This window comes from Micromesistius poutassou (genome assembly GCF_964030765.1).
Source record: "Micromesistius poutassou genome assembly, chromosome: 2".
Classification (NCBI taxonomy): domain Eukaryota; kingdom Metazoa; phylum Chordata; class Actinopteri; order Gadiformes; family Gadidae; genus Micromesistius; species Micromesistius poutassou.
In genome coordinates, this window is record NC_140272.1 from 9,004,196 (window position 1) to 9,019,750 (window position 15,555).

The following is a 15,555-nucleotide window of genomic DNA, read 5'->3' on the forward strand; positions in this document are numbered from 1 at the left end:
CAATCATCTTTTCTATCTGATGGCATTAATGACATTGCACTTGACAGGATGGGGATGTCTTCTGAGTTAAGTTAATAATTGTACTAAACCTGAACAAGTGAATGAGGAGTTTAGATTAGTAGAACCTAATTATGTCTTGTAGCATTATTTTGGGCTTGGATAAACAATGTGTTTGGTTGTTAATAAAAAGCTGACTATTGTTTCATCATTCGTTCTCAGAGTTGGTTTATACATTTAATACTAATAATACTAATACTACTAATTACTACTAATACTAATAATATTACGACTAAATAATATAAAAATCCTAAACTTAGAAACAATTAGAACAATTATCATTGTTTCATGGGAAATTAAACACACTTGCCTTTGAAGTATTTATTTATATATTTTTTATTACTATTACTATACTATTATATATGCTGTATGATGTGTGTTTATTCCATTTCTACTTGAACGTAGCACCGTAGTGTCTTCATATAATTTCGTTGTGGTATTTGTAGTCTTTCAGAGACGGAATCAAATGTAGTCGCGATATTTGAAACCACATTTCCCACAAGTCCCCTCAGTGGATCGGCGAACACGGAAGGTGAGTGTCGAGTGAAGTGTGGTCGTTGTGATAGCGCTGGCTGTACTGTTTTCATTCACTTTACTACCCAATGTTACTATTACTGTCATACTTCTACAGCAAACGATTCATTCGACATTAGAAATAATTATTAACCTTAACTTTGTTGGTATTACTGGTATGCAATTCATTTTAAAATCGTTCTTAATTGTCAGACAGGACCTTATTTGGAGATCGGCGATTTCTGCCCGACCAATGATCTCCCCGTGTTGGTGAAGTGATTAAGGGTTAGTTTAGGTTTAGTTCTTTACTATGATCACCCTGTGTTGGTTAAGTGACTAAAAATTACATTATGAAAAAAACAACTGGGATGTGGGGTGTTGTTTTGGGTCTCTGATGCCACCACACGTATATAAACTATGAAATTAGGCCCTACATGCTTTTTTTGAGTGAGATTTGCGATTCTGCGTGTACCCCGCCTGCTGTTTCCAGATGAGCGAGTCAATTTTGGCGCCTCGTCTGACGTAGGAACATTTGAAAATTACCTCCCACCTCCCCATCAGAGCATATATAAGATACGCTCTTACGTGATTGAAAGTTTGGAATTCATTATGTCGAGGCGCCACGCAAGGTGTTCTGTTGTTGGCTGTAAAGATGAGCACAAATCACTCCATCGTGTCCCTATCGCAGACGACAGAAGAGCTGCATGGATTAATTTCATTTTTGAAGGCAAAGTCCCAGCTACAGTTGGCAAAAATCTGTTGGTCTGTGCTAAGCACTTCAAGACGGACTGTTTCTCCAACCTCGGTCAGTACATGGCAGAATTAGCTGGGAAACTTTTTCTTAACGAGGGGGCACTTCCAACTTTGCGTGGAATACCTGCAGACGAGGGACATGTAAGTATACACATATTTAACTTTCTTTTGTAGATTAGCGTGAACTTGTGCATGTTGTGGCGTGAGTTTTGTCATTGAGAATGATGTATGGCTAGCTGCTAACCACTAGCTTCTAGTTAGTTTGCAGTTGTTACGTTAGACATTTCTGCAGCAGTCTATCGCGTCCTTGCAGTCATCCAAAGTGGTTAACTAACATTATCTAGTGGCTAATATTCACCGGAGAAAAAACACACAGCCGCACCATTATCTCTTTGGTCTGGGAACTGCTCGGACCATTTATTCTGCGCACATGACATTAACAGTGCACGCAGGCATGCACGCACGCTCACGTAATGACGTCCCTGTGTAGGCTATTTAACATGGCTTTGCACCTGCACTTATATTCAGTAATATACTTAACAGCAGTCATCATAGGGCTGGGCGTTATGGACCAAAAGTCATACCTCGATATTTTCAAGCAGAATGTCGATATAAGATATATATCAATGTTTGTTGACGCAATAAATAGTTGCCGTTGTCACGGTCCATCTCGTCATTCTACATTGGAGGCACCGCTGTGCTTTTATTTCCCACCTGCCTGCGTCGCTGTGCTCGTTAACCTGCCTTGGTGATTGCAAACTCAATCCTAAATTTGGGTGTAGGCCAGGGTAGCAAAACATTTTAAAATTAGTCAGTCAAAAACAGTCCGAGCAAGATGTGGCAAATGCGTTTGACAGACTCCATGTTTCGTGCTTAAGGGGATTTTAAAAAGTGACGTGAGTCTAAGAGCGGGGCCGGGGCAGAGTGTGTGTGAGCCAGAGGCAGAGCGGGATGGAGAGAGATAATCAGAGCAGAGTCCTGCAAACCCGTACCCGCAATACTTAAAACCGCATCCGACCAGTGTTCCGACAGTAGCACGAATTACATTCCGCACCCGACCAGACTATAAATTGCTTTAAATTGATACCGACGCTTGACCCGCACCCGATGGAAAATTAGACACATTAGATGGAACGCCGGGGAATTACACTGTCTGGTGTTTGCTGTGGTGCTTTAGATTGCTGTGCAAAAAAAGCACATCATCCACTGTGGACATCCACTGTTGACGGTTTTAGTTGACTCCTCCGCTCCTGAATATCAGATCCAGCACTGGAGAAGTCTCGCTCGCTTGCTGCCCTGGATGCACTGAGCAAGGATGCCGAGGATAAATCTGAAAATCTGAGCAATATTGGGAAATCAATGGCCGTGCTCTCCCCACCACGATAACGGACCAAAAGAGTGATTTTTAAGGTGTTTTGTAATCAATGTAAGCAGCAACTTCGTCCCGATACTGCGGAGCCTCATTTCTGGAATCCTCTACGTCCAATAGTGCACTCCGCTGACAATAGCGCTCACTTCTCTGCCGGGGGCACTGCTCAGGCACTGCTCTCATCATTTTGAAATGCAGGCATACTGTATGTTGTAGATGTGTCACTTATAATGTTTTTTTTATTTGCACGTGAGGCCTTGAAAATTGCAATCGCAAAACCCGCGACCAACCCGCACTGTTCAGGCGTCCGACCCGATCCGCACCCATGTCCGACACAGTACATTATTTTTTACCTGTTTCATCCAAATTGTACGGGTCACCTGTCGGGTACCCGAACCCATGCAGGACTCTGAAGCAGCTCAGAGCTTTTTTTTTGGCGCAAAGGCGCTGTAATTTCAACGCAAATGAATGATATTGATGTTGACGATAGCGTCTTGTTCCATATCTCTTTTGAAAAAATATAGATATATTTCAAATATAGATATACCGCCCAGCCCTAAGTCAGCATGGTTTCCCCTGCAAACTCAACCATCCGCTACACTCCCCACCGGGTTTAAGAATCGAGAAAGTAATGCATTTGAAAATGTCTAAACTGGAATATGTTAGCATTGCCCAGTGCAAATCGAGGTAGGGGTGAGACTGCTAAATCACAGCACAATTTACGCTCCAAGCTGACCATTTTGTGTAATGAGTTTCATCTCTCAGTTTATTTATGATTGATCCTTTGTAACTCTGTATGTAGCTGTGGCATGGCTATACATGTAAGATAAGGTTGTTATCACTTCTCTTTTTTATATAGGCCATTGCATCAGGCCAGTTACCTGCTACAAGGGATATTGGCTGCCAGACTGAGCCACCACAGAGACGCAGTATTGGAACACAACTCTCTTTGAAGACTCTTCATTCACATTACAGAAGTGAAGGTTTGTAGTGTTCTAGATTGCAATTTGCTTTTGATCAAGTGTTATCGTGAGCTGTTGCACCCTTTGGTGCTTGAATTCATACTGTAACAGTGCTGTAGTGTTTTACTCTTAAGAATGCCCTGCCATCATAAAAATGTACTTTTTTTTTTACAGCTGTCCAGGCTACTGTGTCCTGCAAGGACTTTGGCACATCAACTGATCCCTTCACAGGCCCACTGCCTTTACAAAGCTCGAGACCTATAAAGCCGCCATCTAAGAGACCTCGCCTGGAGCAGGAGGAGGTGGTGGAAGAGGTAGAGGAGGAGGAGGATTCTCTTGAGGGCTGCTCAATACTGGCTTCTAAAGGGCTGGACATAAACTATGACTCTGAAGATTCGGTTACAGCTTTGACAGAGTCAACTGTCATGTCGTGAGTTACTGAAAAATCCTTGTCTAACTGTATCTTATCAGTTTGTTTGCTGAAACGGATGAGGTGTATTTCAGCAGTCCTGCTAGGGCTGGGCGATATGGACCAAAAGTCATATCTCGATATTTTCAAGCAGAATGTCGATATAGGATATATATATTGATATTTGTTGTCGCAATAACATCGTTGCCGTCCCCCCGCTCCAACTCATCATTCTACATCGGGGGCGCCGCTGTGCTTTTTAACCTGCCTTGCTGATTACAAACTCAATCCTAAATTTGGATGTATGCCAGGGTAGCTAAACATTTTAAAATTAATGAGTCAAAAACAGTCAGAACAAGATGTCGCAAATGCATTTGACGGACTCGGCGCTGACGGGGATTTAAAAAAGTGACGTGAGTTGAAGAGTGGGGCCAGGGTGTGAGCAGTGTTGCCAGATTGGGTCAAATTTCCCGCACAATCTGGCAACACGGTGTGTGCCAGAGGCAGAGTGGGACGGAGAAAGATAAGCAGAGTGAGGAAGCGGCAGGCACGGCTTGAAACAGCTTTTTTTTAAGGAAATTCACTGTAATTTCAACGTAAATGAACTTGTCGATGTTGACAGTAACGCCTCGTTCCATTTCTCGTTTGAAAAAATATTGATTTATTTAAAATATCGATATACCGCCCAGCCCCAAGTCCTACTTTATAATGCTTTCATAAAAGTGTTTGGTTATTGTTGAAACTGTTTAAAGGAGTTGCTGATTCAACTATATCACCCTACCCCCCAGAGATGCTGAATCCACTTCAAAACATGAGATAAGGAAGTACATAGTGTACGAAACCTGTCTCATGGAGCTGTTCGAGGTGTGTGCTGTGTGTAAGCGTGTATGCGCTGTTAAAACCAAAAGGCTTGGGACATTCATATCAGTGGAACAGCTGTGTGAGTATTGTGAGTATTCCCGATTTTGGAATAGCCAGCCTCTTCTGGATAACACACCAGCTGGGAACTTAGAGCTTTCTGCAGCAGTGTACATCAGTGGAGCCTCTTTCTTCAAACTTCAAAGGGTAAATGAAGAATGAGTAAAGAATAATTTGCTCCATTGTTAAACATTGCATATAATGTTTTATATTATAAAATTGTGTTGTTTTTTCGTTTCCATCAGGTGTTCAAGGCAATGCATCTGCAGATTTTTCTGTCAGACACCTTTCGTCAGCATGCCAGAATGTTTATAGAGCCAGCTATTATCCACAAATGGAAAAATTCCCAGGATGTTATGCTGCAGCAGCTCAGCGAAGAAAGTAAAGTAATACTTGGTGGTGACATGAGGGCTGATTCTCCAGGTATATATTTTTCTTATATAAATGCTAAGCGTAGGATGTGTTTGTTTGTAAATGAATAGGAAGACCTAAAAACATACTGGACTTGACTACAAGGTTGTGACAATGTTTTCACAGGGCACTGTGCAAAATTTGGGAATTACACCATGATGGACCTCAACACCAACACTGTTGTCGATCTCCAGTTGGTTCAGGTGGGCGAGACGAATGAAAGTGTTCTTGTTTTAAATTTTGCCATTGTCACATATTTTAAATATGGACATGTTTATGATTTTTGATAGAGCAATGAGGTTGGAGGAAGCTCCCATATGGAGAAGGAAGGCCTGAAGAGGAGCCTGGCATTGTTGGGTGCACGTGGTGTAACTCTCAATTGCATTGTCACCGACCGTCATCCACGAATTCAAAAGTTTCTGAGGGAGAACAATATCACTCAATTTTATGATGTCTGGCGCATGGAGAAAGGTACACTCGCCCAACAAAACATTAGAAACATACTTATATATTTTGTATTTTGGTACATATTGATAGTATAGTATCTTGTAGTTGGTGAAAATGCGTGGGAATCAAACCACTTTGTAGGTCTATTCTTGGCATTGGGTTAACTTCTATTGAAAAAAAATAATTATTCTGATTTGTAGGAATTTCAAAACAACTAGATAAAATTAGCAAAACAAAGGACTGCCAAAAAGTAAAAAAGTGGATGCGAGCCATCCAAAACCACGTCCATTGGACTGCGGCATCGTCAAAAACCGGGCCGGAGCGAGTGGCAAAATGGACCTCCCTCCTGAACCATGTTCAGGATATTCATACACATGATGACCCCCTCTTCCCAAAATGTCTACATGCAATTTGCAGCATAAGGGACAAGAGTAAATGGCTCTCAGCAGGTTTGTGTCATTCAACTGGTTTGGTTATATTAATTAGCTGCTCATTACCAATAAGTAAGCTGTTATGATATAATTATAATATTTTTGTCTTTCAGCAACTCCTGCATTCTACAAGCTGGAAAAGGCGCTGACCAAAAAGACAGTCCTGAGGGACATTGCAAAACTCAGTCCCTACCACCAGACATCCTCTTTGGAGGCATTCCACACCGTGATCCTGCGGTTCGCTCCTAAAAACGTGGTCTATCCATATCTAGGAATGCTGTGCAGGTAAATTCAGCTGTGATTACTTGTTGAACATTTGCCCATTTTTTGCAAATATTTTCATATTTGATTTTCTTTTTACTGTCCTAGACTCTACCTGGCTGCAATGCATTACAACGAGAATGCTAATAGAGGACAAGCCACCATGTCATTAGGGGATCCTATGTTCAGACTGAGCTTTCCAAAGACCAGGAAGGGAGAGTGCAGAGCCAAACCAGTGAAGACTGAGGCCACATTCCGTAAGTTCTAACTTTTTTTTTTATACTCAAAAAATAAACATTTATATTGTACATGAGACAAAGTACTGCAACTTGGTACTTTCAACACATTAAATAAACAAATAAATACACACATGAATACCCGAGTAACTACCAAATTCAAAGTGGAAAGTTTCAATGTATGTATTCAACAGTTGTTGAATAATCTAGTACATTATACTAGTGTGTGTGGGGGTGTGTGTGTGTGTTGCTGCACAGGGTATGTTGATGATTTGATGGACATGATCGCGGAGAACGTCTTTGTCGACCCATCATCGTACAGAGCTGAGATTCTGAAGATGAACACCCCGCCGGACCTGTCTTCAGAATATGATCATCCAGACAAGGAGGAGGTCATCGCCAGCTATGTCTCCAGATTCAATCAAGGGAGGTTGGTTTGAAGCCTACGTGTCTTCCATGGGCATCAGGAAACTCCCGGTGTATCTGAAGCACAACGCATGATGGGATGACAACCCGTATCTTCCACCCAAGGAAGCCCCAGTACCAGCTCACAAAGCTCCTATAGGCTAAATACCAATAACGACTCGGAAAATTGAGCATTGTAAGTCAACAGGTTCTACAATGTCAACATCTGTGTCCACATTTTTCTAATTGGATTCAGTGAATCCTTTACTTATACTGTATTTCCATGTACAAATATTCATTACTGCGGTCAATAAATGTTTATTGTATCTGTAAAATGTTTCATGTGAATTCATGCGTAATATGCAATTTGATTAAGAAAAACTTAAGAGTATGTTAAAATAAGGGCTGGGCACGTTAACACGTCAATTACGTGTAAACGCAATCTTATTTTAATGTGATTAATACAAATTGACGCATTAACGCACATCGTCTTTTTTCTTTCGTTTGTACTTTGATTTTGAAAGGTTTTGCCCACAGAAGGTCAACATTCATATCAGAAATCATTTTGGTAACACTTTATTTGAAGGTGTTTACATAAGAGTGTCATGAACTTGTCATAAATGTTATGAACATGTCATAAATATTTATGACTTCGTCATTCAGTTGTTATGACAAGTTGACATTGTTTGAGTTGTCTTGATTATGACAAGTTGACATTAATCAAAGTGATGGTACCGGAAGTTGTCTTTGTCATGACAAGTTGACATTAATCAAAGTGACAGTACTAGAAGTTGTCTTGGTCATGACAAGTTGACATTAATCAAAGTGACATTACCAGAAGTTGTCTTGGTCATGACAAGTTGACATTACATTTGTTTGGGATGTATTTATAATGACAAATGGTTAATGACATTAACCAGGATGGAATTACCAGAGGATATCTCATAATGGTGTCATGACAGCCAGTCTATCCTTCATGATATCTTAATGACAAATCAAAATGGTACCACTTTACTTGAGGTCAAATCATTTATTCATTACACTGTCATAATTGTGTCATGACAGCCAGCTTTGTGAAATATCCTGTAGCACATCTATCTGAAGTACTAGAATTGGTCTGTAACCTTGCACATCTTGTAGTAATCATTGTCACATTTCATGAATACAAAAAGAGGTGCATTTTCTGTTTATGTGAAGTTGTCATGACAGAGACATCCTCTGGTAATTACATCCTGACATCCCAAACAAATGTAATGTCAACTTGTCATGACCAAGATAACTTCTGGTAATATCACTTTGATTAATGTCAACTTGTCATGACCAAGACATCTTCTGGTAATGTCACTTTGATTAATGTCAACTTGTCATGACCAAGATAACTTCTGGTAATGTCTTTTTGATTAATGTCAACTTGTCATAATCAAGACAACCCAAACAATGTCAATTTGTAATAACCGAATGACACTTAATGACCAACGTCGTAAACGTTTATGACATGTTCATGACAGTGTCATGTCGTATTTATGACAGCGTCATGTCACTTATGTAGACACCTTCAAATAAAGTGTTACCATCATTTTTGTTTTTAGTTCCACTTCATTTACATTGAATTACACTTGCACTAAGTGAGCCTGATTACAATTCCCAAATCTGTGGTGTTCAACCCACACTGAGTGAGTTAATAAAACACTTGGTCTAGGTCTTATTGAGTACATTTTGTATGAATGATAATGTGTCATTCCATTTGATAATCACATTTAACTTCAATTTGAGCAGATTTAAAATATAATTCTAAGTGTGATTAATCGCGAGTGAACTCACCAATACTATGCGATTAAAACTTTTAATTTTTGCCCAGGCCTAGTTAAAATATGATCTGAATTTGTGGCATTGGCTCACTATATGTAGTTTATTATGGTGTATGAACAGTGAAGTACGTTATTATAGATAAAACTCACTGCTCTATCCCCCGTAGCTGTAAAGGACCGTAGTCAGCATTGTAAATGTTGCATGCATTCTGCAGCGAGAACACATTTAGGCAAACCGGTTCTAAACCCGGATGGTCTATCATAAAGGGAGGCCTTTCATTTAGCTGCTGCAGCCATCTTGTAACCTATTATGCATATCATAAGGTGAGTATCTGCAGTGGCATGTTATCAGATTGAATGTGCGTGCTCTAGCTAGCCACATTTTCCCAGCCTGAGGTGAATGGCCAGTAGCGCTAGGCGTTCTCAAGTTTACAACGCAAACACATCTGGTTGACAATTTGTGTGAGGTATCAAACTTTGGGTTGATAGTGCGGGATGCAATAACGTCCCCACAAACGGGAATAACCCGATCAGTCCAGAGATAAAATGTTTGGCAACACTGTGACATTTTTTAATTGTAATATTCCCTAGCGATACATTTTTACTGTAATACTCTCACTTAGCCATATCCAGTAGCACCAAGCATAGTTTAGAGGTAATTTCCCCTCCTAATCGCCTGAGGGCAGCACTGAACACAATTGATAAAGTTATAAAACATTTACACTAGGGGCAGCAACGGGCACACACAGGAAGTGAGAAAACCCAAAGAAGAACACCTGGGATACATAAACTCAGACTCCGCCTTTGGAAGACAGAATCTCTCAGCGGTGTATCTTCCTGCATGCTAAGCTCTGAGACGCTCCGCGCGTGTTATTTACGATCCCTCTCCTTTTGTTTCATAGACGATAGACAATAGACCAAAAACCTTAACCAAATAAAGTGAGTTAAAAGCGATCCTGTCTCGGCGGCCTTTCCTGGACCAAAATCCACAACAACACTTAAATATTTAGCAACAGGGAAAATCAGGGAACATCAAAATCATTGTGCCGTCAACGGATAAGGACGCGGTCTGAGGAAACTTTTTGAGAGGCACCATGTAGCCTACCAGCTGGATGTCACTTGCTGGGTGACAGTGGCTATCCCAGCAAGACGTGGCTCTTGACACCCTATCTCAATCCAAAACCGGGAGCACAGTTAAATTATAACATGTAAATGATTCTGAGCATTACGATTGATTATGATTAGAGCACACAAATATAAATCTACAATATAAATCCCCAAATATAATTCCTCTCCTCTCCAACACAAACTGGGCCAGCAGTAGCATTTGGTCATGGGAACAGTCTTTGTCTCTGCTTTCATTTATCATGATAGGAGGACTTGAACAGCGGTATGGGCTGATATTTAAAGTGCTGGAAATATGCTCATTGGATAATAGTTTGCAGGGTGCTTTTAATTACCTCTTTGATATAATGCAATTGACGTGTATACAAGGTCATTATCGTGTTCTGCACAATCGTGTCATGTGTGTATTCTGCTAACTGCACTGTCAACTATTTGATAGGACTTGATTTGTAGCCTAGGCTATTTCCTTATTTTCCGTTGATTTAGTGGGCTTGTTTGTGTGAAGTTGCTGGTGAGTTTCAACGAGACTGCCGGCACTCAACAACCAATCACCGTACTAACCGCTTCTAAACCCTCATGTTAGGGGGCGTTACTCTTAGTTCACTCTTAGTGATTTATCCTTAGCATGAGTAGGTCTCAGCGGCTTTGTGAATTACTTACAGAAAAAACTCCTACATAAAAACTTTAAGCGCGAGTTAGGAGCATTCCTAGCGGTAAGATAAAAAGCTTTGTGAATACGGCCCCTGATGTCTTTATTAGGTTACTGTGGTGTAATCTTTCATACAATTTTAAATGATGCCCCTCTATGTCAATTTCATATTTGTACCTTTAGAAACAGTTCATGGTCATTGTGTATCGCCCTCTGGTCTGCATAGTGAGATAATGTGAAGTTACACAGCGGCTCTAATGGTTGATCAACAAATTCTGTCCTGTCATTTAACTTGGCACTAACATAGTTGGATCTGATTCAGATAAAAAAATATATATTCTCAATTTTATGGATTTTAATTCTTGTTGTCAGCTATGGTGGTATGGATATTGTGCTTTTTATTAGGACCATCTGTATACGTAGTAAAACCATATAGGCCTACTACACATATGGAGGAACAGACAGCGACCTTGGGAAAGCATCGGCTCAGAGCCAGGAGGAACACGTGCTCTCCCAGTCGGACAATTTGTTTTTTCCAAGGTTCAAGACCTGTGTGGTGCTTGTTGAGTCCTGTTATTGTTTCTTAAGAAAAACACTTTAATACATGAAACATTGTATTTTCTCTTTACACGTAAAAAAAACAACTAAATAAATAACATTGGTGAAGCCCTTTTCATTCTTGTCATCTTTTTGTCATGTTTCATCGCTTCCATAAGCCACGTCAATTATTTTGTACACAAAACATAAGTCGTGGGTATCTTCAGTTCATTGATACAGTATTCTGCACATCGGCCTACCTCTGCTGTCATACGTTCATATAGGTTGGTAGAGGGGATGCATAATGTAAGAGCGGTATCAATTATGCACAGTTTATTCATGCGGCTGCAATACCTTGCACATTTGATTTGATTGTCTCCACTTTATGTATAATGCAGCGCCCTTGTCTGTTTCCCCGACGCATTGTGTTTTTCTGAGTTTGTCCAACATGCACACTTATTGTGTTTGCGTCATCACACGGCCCCGCATTGACAGCTGTTAGGCTGCTGCTGTGAGGAGCCCCAAAGTTGTCCAACAACAGGGGAGTGGCCTCATCTGTCTCCATTCTAACCTCATTCAAGACCCTTTTCCCTTCCATTGTTGGGCGTTTCCATCTACATAAACCATTTAAACTAAATTAAGTTACTCAGTACTTTTCGGACAGAGCAAATATGATGTTACTAATGGGGTCAATTCCAACAGTTTCTGTTGCCAGATATCCTCAGATGGAGAGGCTATCTAGGCATAGTGCCGGTTAGTTGGGTGCCAACCGCATACCCTTTTACTTGTAACCCAATTTCTGTACATAAATGACATAATGTGTCTGATCTTCTCGAAAGTAGGGTTGCAAAAGTGTGGAAAATTTCCAGTAAATTTCCATGGGAAGTTAAGCTCGGGAATTTTGGAAATATTAAAAATCTGAAAATTATGTGAATTAACTGGGAATTGAGGGTAATTAAATTAAACTATCATATCCAAGCATATATATATATTTATTATGTGGTAACCCGGTCCACAAGAGTCAAGAGATCTCACGGCAAGTACCACGCAGAGGTTTCTAATAAAGCCGTATTCGGCGTTTATTCACAGGTATGGTAGATACAGGTAACACATCAACTAAACTATGGCCTCCGTGAGACTCGAGTTGAAGGATGTGTCGTCGGCCTTCTGCTGGGTCGTCGTCCCTGCCTCTCCCTGGGTTGAGTTCCCGGTCGGCTTTTAAGATGTCCGCCCGGTCGTTTCCACCCTCCGGCCAGGTGTTCTCCATCGGGCTGATTGCGTTGAGTGAAGATGTGCTCACTGCCATCGGCTAGTGGATGGCGGTGGTACACACCGTCCACCACTAGCCCACGGTTCCCCCTGGTGGGGAGCGGGTTGCCACACTCTTTTACCGCTGGCTGAAGCCTCTGGTCGTCTGGGGTCCAGCCCAGACATGCATCCCGGCGTGATAGAGCATCGGCGTTGGCGTTCTCCTTGCCCGGACGGTGGTCCACCTTGAAATGGAAATCCTGGAGGGCCAGGAACCACCTCGTCACCCGGGCGTTGGTGTCCTTGGCGCTGGCCATCCATTTCAGTGGGGCGGGGTCAGTCACCAGGGTAAACTCCCGACCTAGAAGATAGTATCAGAGTTTGTCCAGGGTTCACTTGATGGCCAGAGTCTCCTTCTCCACCGTGGAGTAGTTTCTCTCGTTGGGTAAGAGTTTCCGGCTGATGTAGGTGGTCGGGTGTTCCTCTCTAGCCCGGACCTGGGAGAGAACTCCCCCCAGCCCCACCTCTGAAGCGTCCGTGTGCACTATGAGGGGTAAAGCAAAGTCAGGGGTTATGAGAACTGGCTCCGAGCATAAGGCTCTTCGGAGCGTCCCGAAGGCCTTTTCGGCGGCCTTGGACCATCTGATCCGGTCAGGTAGGGCCTTCCGGGTCAGGTCATTAAGCGGGCTGGCCAGCGTGGCAAAGCCTGGTATAAATCGCTGGTAATAGCCTACCAGCCCTAAAAACGATTTCACCTGTTTTTTGGTGGTGGGTCGTGGCCAGTCCCGGATGGCGGCGACCTTGCTTTCCTGCGGCCGAACGTTTCCCCGTCCTACCTGGTACCCCAGGTAGGATGTTTCCTCCAGTCCGAGGCGGCGGTTGGTTGTGAGGCGCGCCTTTCGTAGTTCCCCCAGCACCGCCCGCAGCTGCCGGAGGTGGACATCCCAGCTGTCGCTGTGGATGATGATATCATCGATGTATGCTGCTGCGTGGTGGGGTCGTAGGATCTGGTCCATCATTCGCTGGAACGTGGCCAGGGCACCATGGACGCTGAAGGGGAGGACGGTGTACTGGTATAATCCTCCCGGGGTCGCGAACGCCGTCTTCTCCCGGGCTGATTGGGTCAACGGCACCTGCCAATACCCCTTGGTTAGGTCCAGGGTGGTGAGGTACCTGGCTGGACCGAGTCCTTCGATTAACTCATCCACCCTGGGCATGGGGTAAGCGTCAAACTCGGACGCTTCGTTCAGCCTCCGAAAGTCATTGCAAAACCTGTAAGTCCCATCAGATTTGGGCACGAGGACGACCGGGCTGGACCAGGCGCCGCGGGATTCCTCAATGACCCGGAGCCGAAGCATCCGGGCTACCTCCTCCTGGATGACATCCCGGCGGGCTTCCGGGACTCTGTATGGAGGGACTCGTACCGTTACTCCTGGTGCCGTCCGGATATCGTGGTGTGTGACCGATGTTCTCCCCGGGATCACCGAGAACACGTCCTGATGTTGCATGACGATCTCGCTTAGGTCCTGCTTCTGGGCCGGGCTGAGGTCCTCCCCCACTGGAACCACTGGGATGTCGTGTTGGGCCGCCAACACCAGGGACGCCGGGACTGAAGGGTCCGCTCCCCCCCTCCACTGCTTCAGGATGTTGACGTGATACAACTGGGTGGGCTTACGTCTCCCGGGTTGTCGTACCCGGTAGTTCACGTCTCCCACTCGCTCGACCACCTCGTACGGCCCCTGCCATTTGGCCAGGAATTTGCACTCCACCGTGGGGACCAGGACCAGTTCTCCTGGGTGGAAGGTGGCAGCTGGGCTCCCCGGTTGTAGACCCACGCCTGGGCCTGCTGGGCTCGCTGGAGGTGGTCTCGGACGATGTGCCAAACTTGGGCCATGCGGTCCCTCACCTGCTCCACATGGTCCAGCATGGTGCGGTGTGGAGATGGCTGGCTCTCCCCCGCCTCCTTGGCAAGGTCCAAGATTCCCCGGGGCCTTCTCCCGTAGAACAGCTCAAAAGGGGAGAATCCGGTGGAGGCCTGGGGTACCTCCCGTACGGCGAACAGTACATGGGGTAGCAACTGGTCCCAGTTCTTACCATCCGTGTCCATGGCTTTTTTCAACATTTGTTTTAGTGTTTTGTTGAACCGCTCCACCAAGCCGTCTGTCTGGGGGTGATACACCGACGTCCGGAGCTGCTTGACCTGTAGAAGGCTCAGCAATTCCTTCATTACACGTGACATAAAACATGAGCCCTGATCAGTGAGTACCTCCCGGGCTATCCCCACCCGGCTAAAAAGTAGCATAAGTTCTTTGGCTACCGTCGTGCGTAGGGGTAGGGCTTCCGGCTTCCGGGTACCGGGTTGCATAGTCCACTATCACCAGAATATACCGGTGTCCCCGACTGGTCTTGGGGAGGGGCCCCACAATGTCAAGTGCTATCCGGTCAAACGGGGTTTCTATAATGGGCATCGGGATGAGAGGGTTCCGGACCGTGGCCCTAGGGGCTACCCGCTGGCATTCGGGACACGCCTGGCAATACTGCTCTACATCCCGCTTAACCCCCGGCCAGTAAAACCTAGCTAGGACCCTGTCCCGAGTTTTGTCCATTCCCAGATGCGCTCCCAGGAGGTTAGTGTGGGCCATAAACAGCACCTTGCTGACATATGGTCGCGGGACCACTAATTGTTCCGTCAGCCCCCCCTCTTTTTCCACAACCCGGTAGAGCAGTCCCCCTCTGGTGCTAAAATGTGGGTGCGTTAAGCAACTCACCGAGTCCCGGGCTTGTCCGTCATGGGCGAGAACGTGGCTCCATGCATGTTTCAGGGCGTCGTCCTGGAGTTGAGTGCTGGCGAACTGTCCCGACCGAGCAGTACCTTCCCCCCCTACCGGGAGAAAGTCCGAGAACTCTGTGAGGGGGGAACTCTCGGGCTCCTCGGGTGGGTCGTTCTGCTTGGACGCCGTGAGGGTGTCCGTGGTGCTGGGGGGTGGTCCCTGGGAACCGGAGCTGGCGGTCCGCC

The 15,555-nt window shown here is 44.4% G+C and overlaps 2 protein-coding genes across 4 annotated transcripts in view; both read left to right on the forward strand.

Moving 5' to 3' along the window:
• Positions 1-577: 577 nt before the first annotated feature.
• Positions 578-15,555, forward strand: part of fhit (fragile histidine triad diadenosine triphosphatase) — a 210,311-nt gene continuing 195,333 nt past the window's right edge. The window contains exon 1 of one of the 2 annotated variants that reach the window (XM_084463752.1): positions 578-589. The gene's annotated coding sequence lies outside the window, so the exon portion shown is untranslated. The other variant, XM_084463753.1, reaches the window with a different exon arrangement.
• LOC311338472 (uncharacterized protein) lies at positions 837-7,457 on the forward strand. Of its 2 annotated transcripts, none has more exons than XM_084463750.1 (11): positions 837-1,464; positions 3,552-3,675; positions 3,829-4,084; positions 4,852-5,128; positions 5,227-5,404; positions 5,519-5,595; positions 5,683-5,863; positions 6,040-6,288; positions 6,384-6,555; positions 6,640-6,788; positions 7,026-7,457. In XM_084463750.1, the coding sequence occupies exons 1-11, from the start codon at positions 1,180-1,182 to the stop codon at positions 7,205-7,207; spliced, it is 2,130 nt and encodes a 709-aa protein (XP_084319876.1). In that variant the 5' UTR covers positions 837-1,179; the 3' UTR covers positions 7,208-7,457. The 2 variants fall into 2 exon arrangements, with proteins under 2 accessions (XP_084319876.1, XP_084319877.1); XM_084463751.1 differs by having other exon boundaries at positions 6,058-6,288.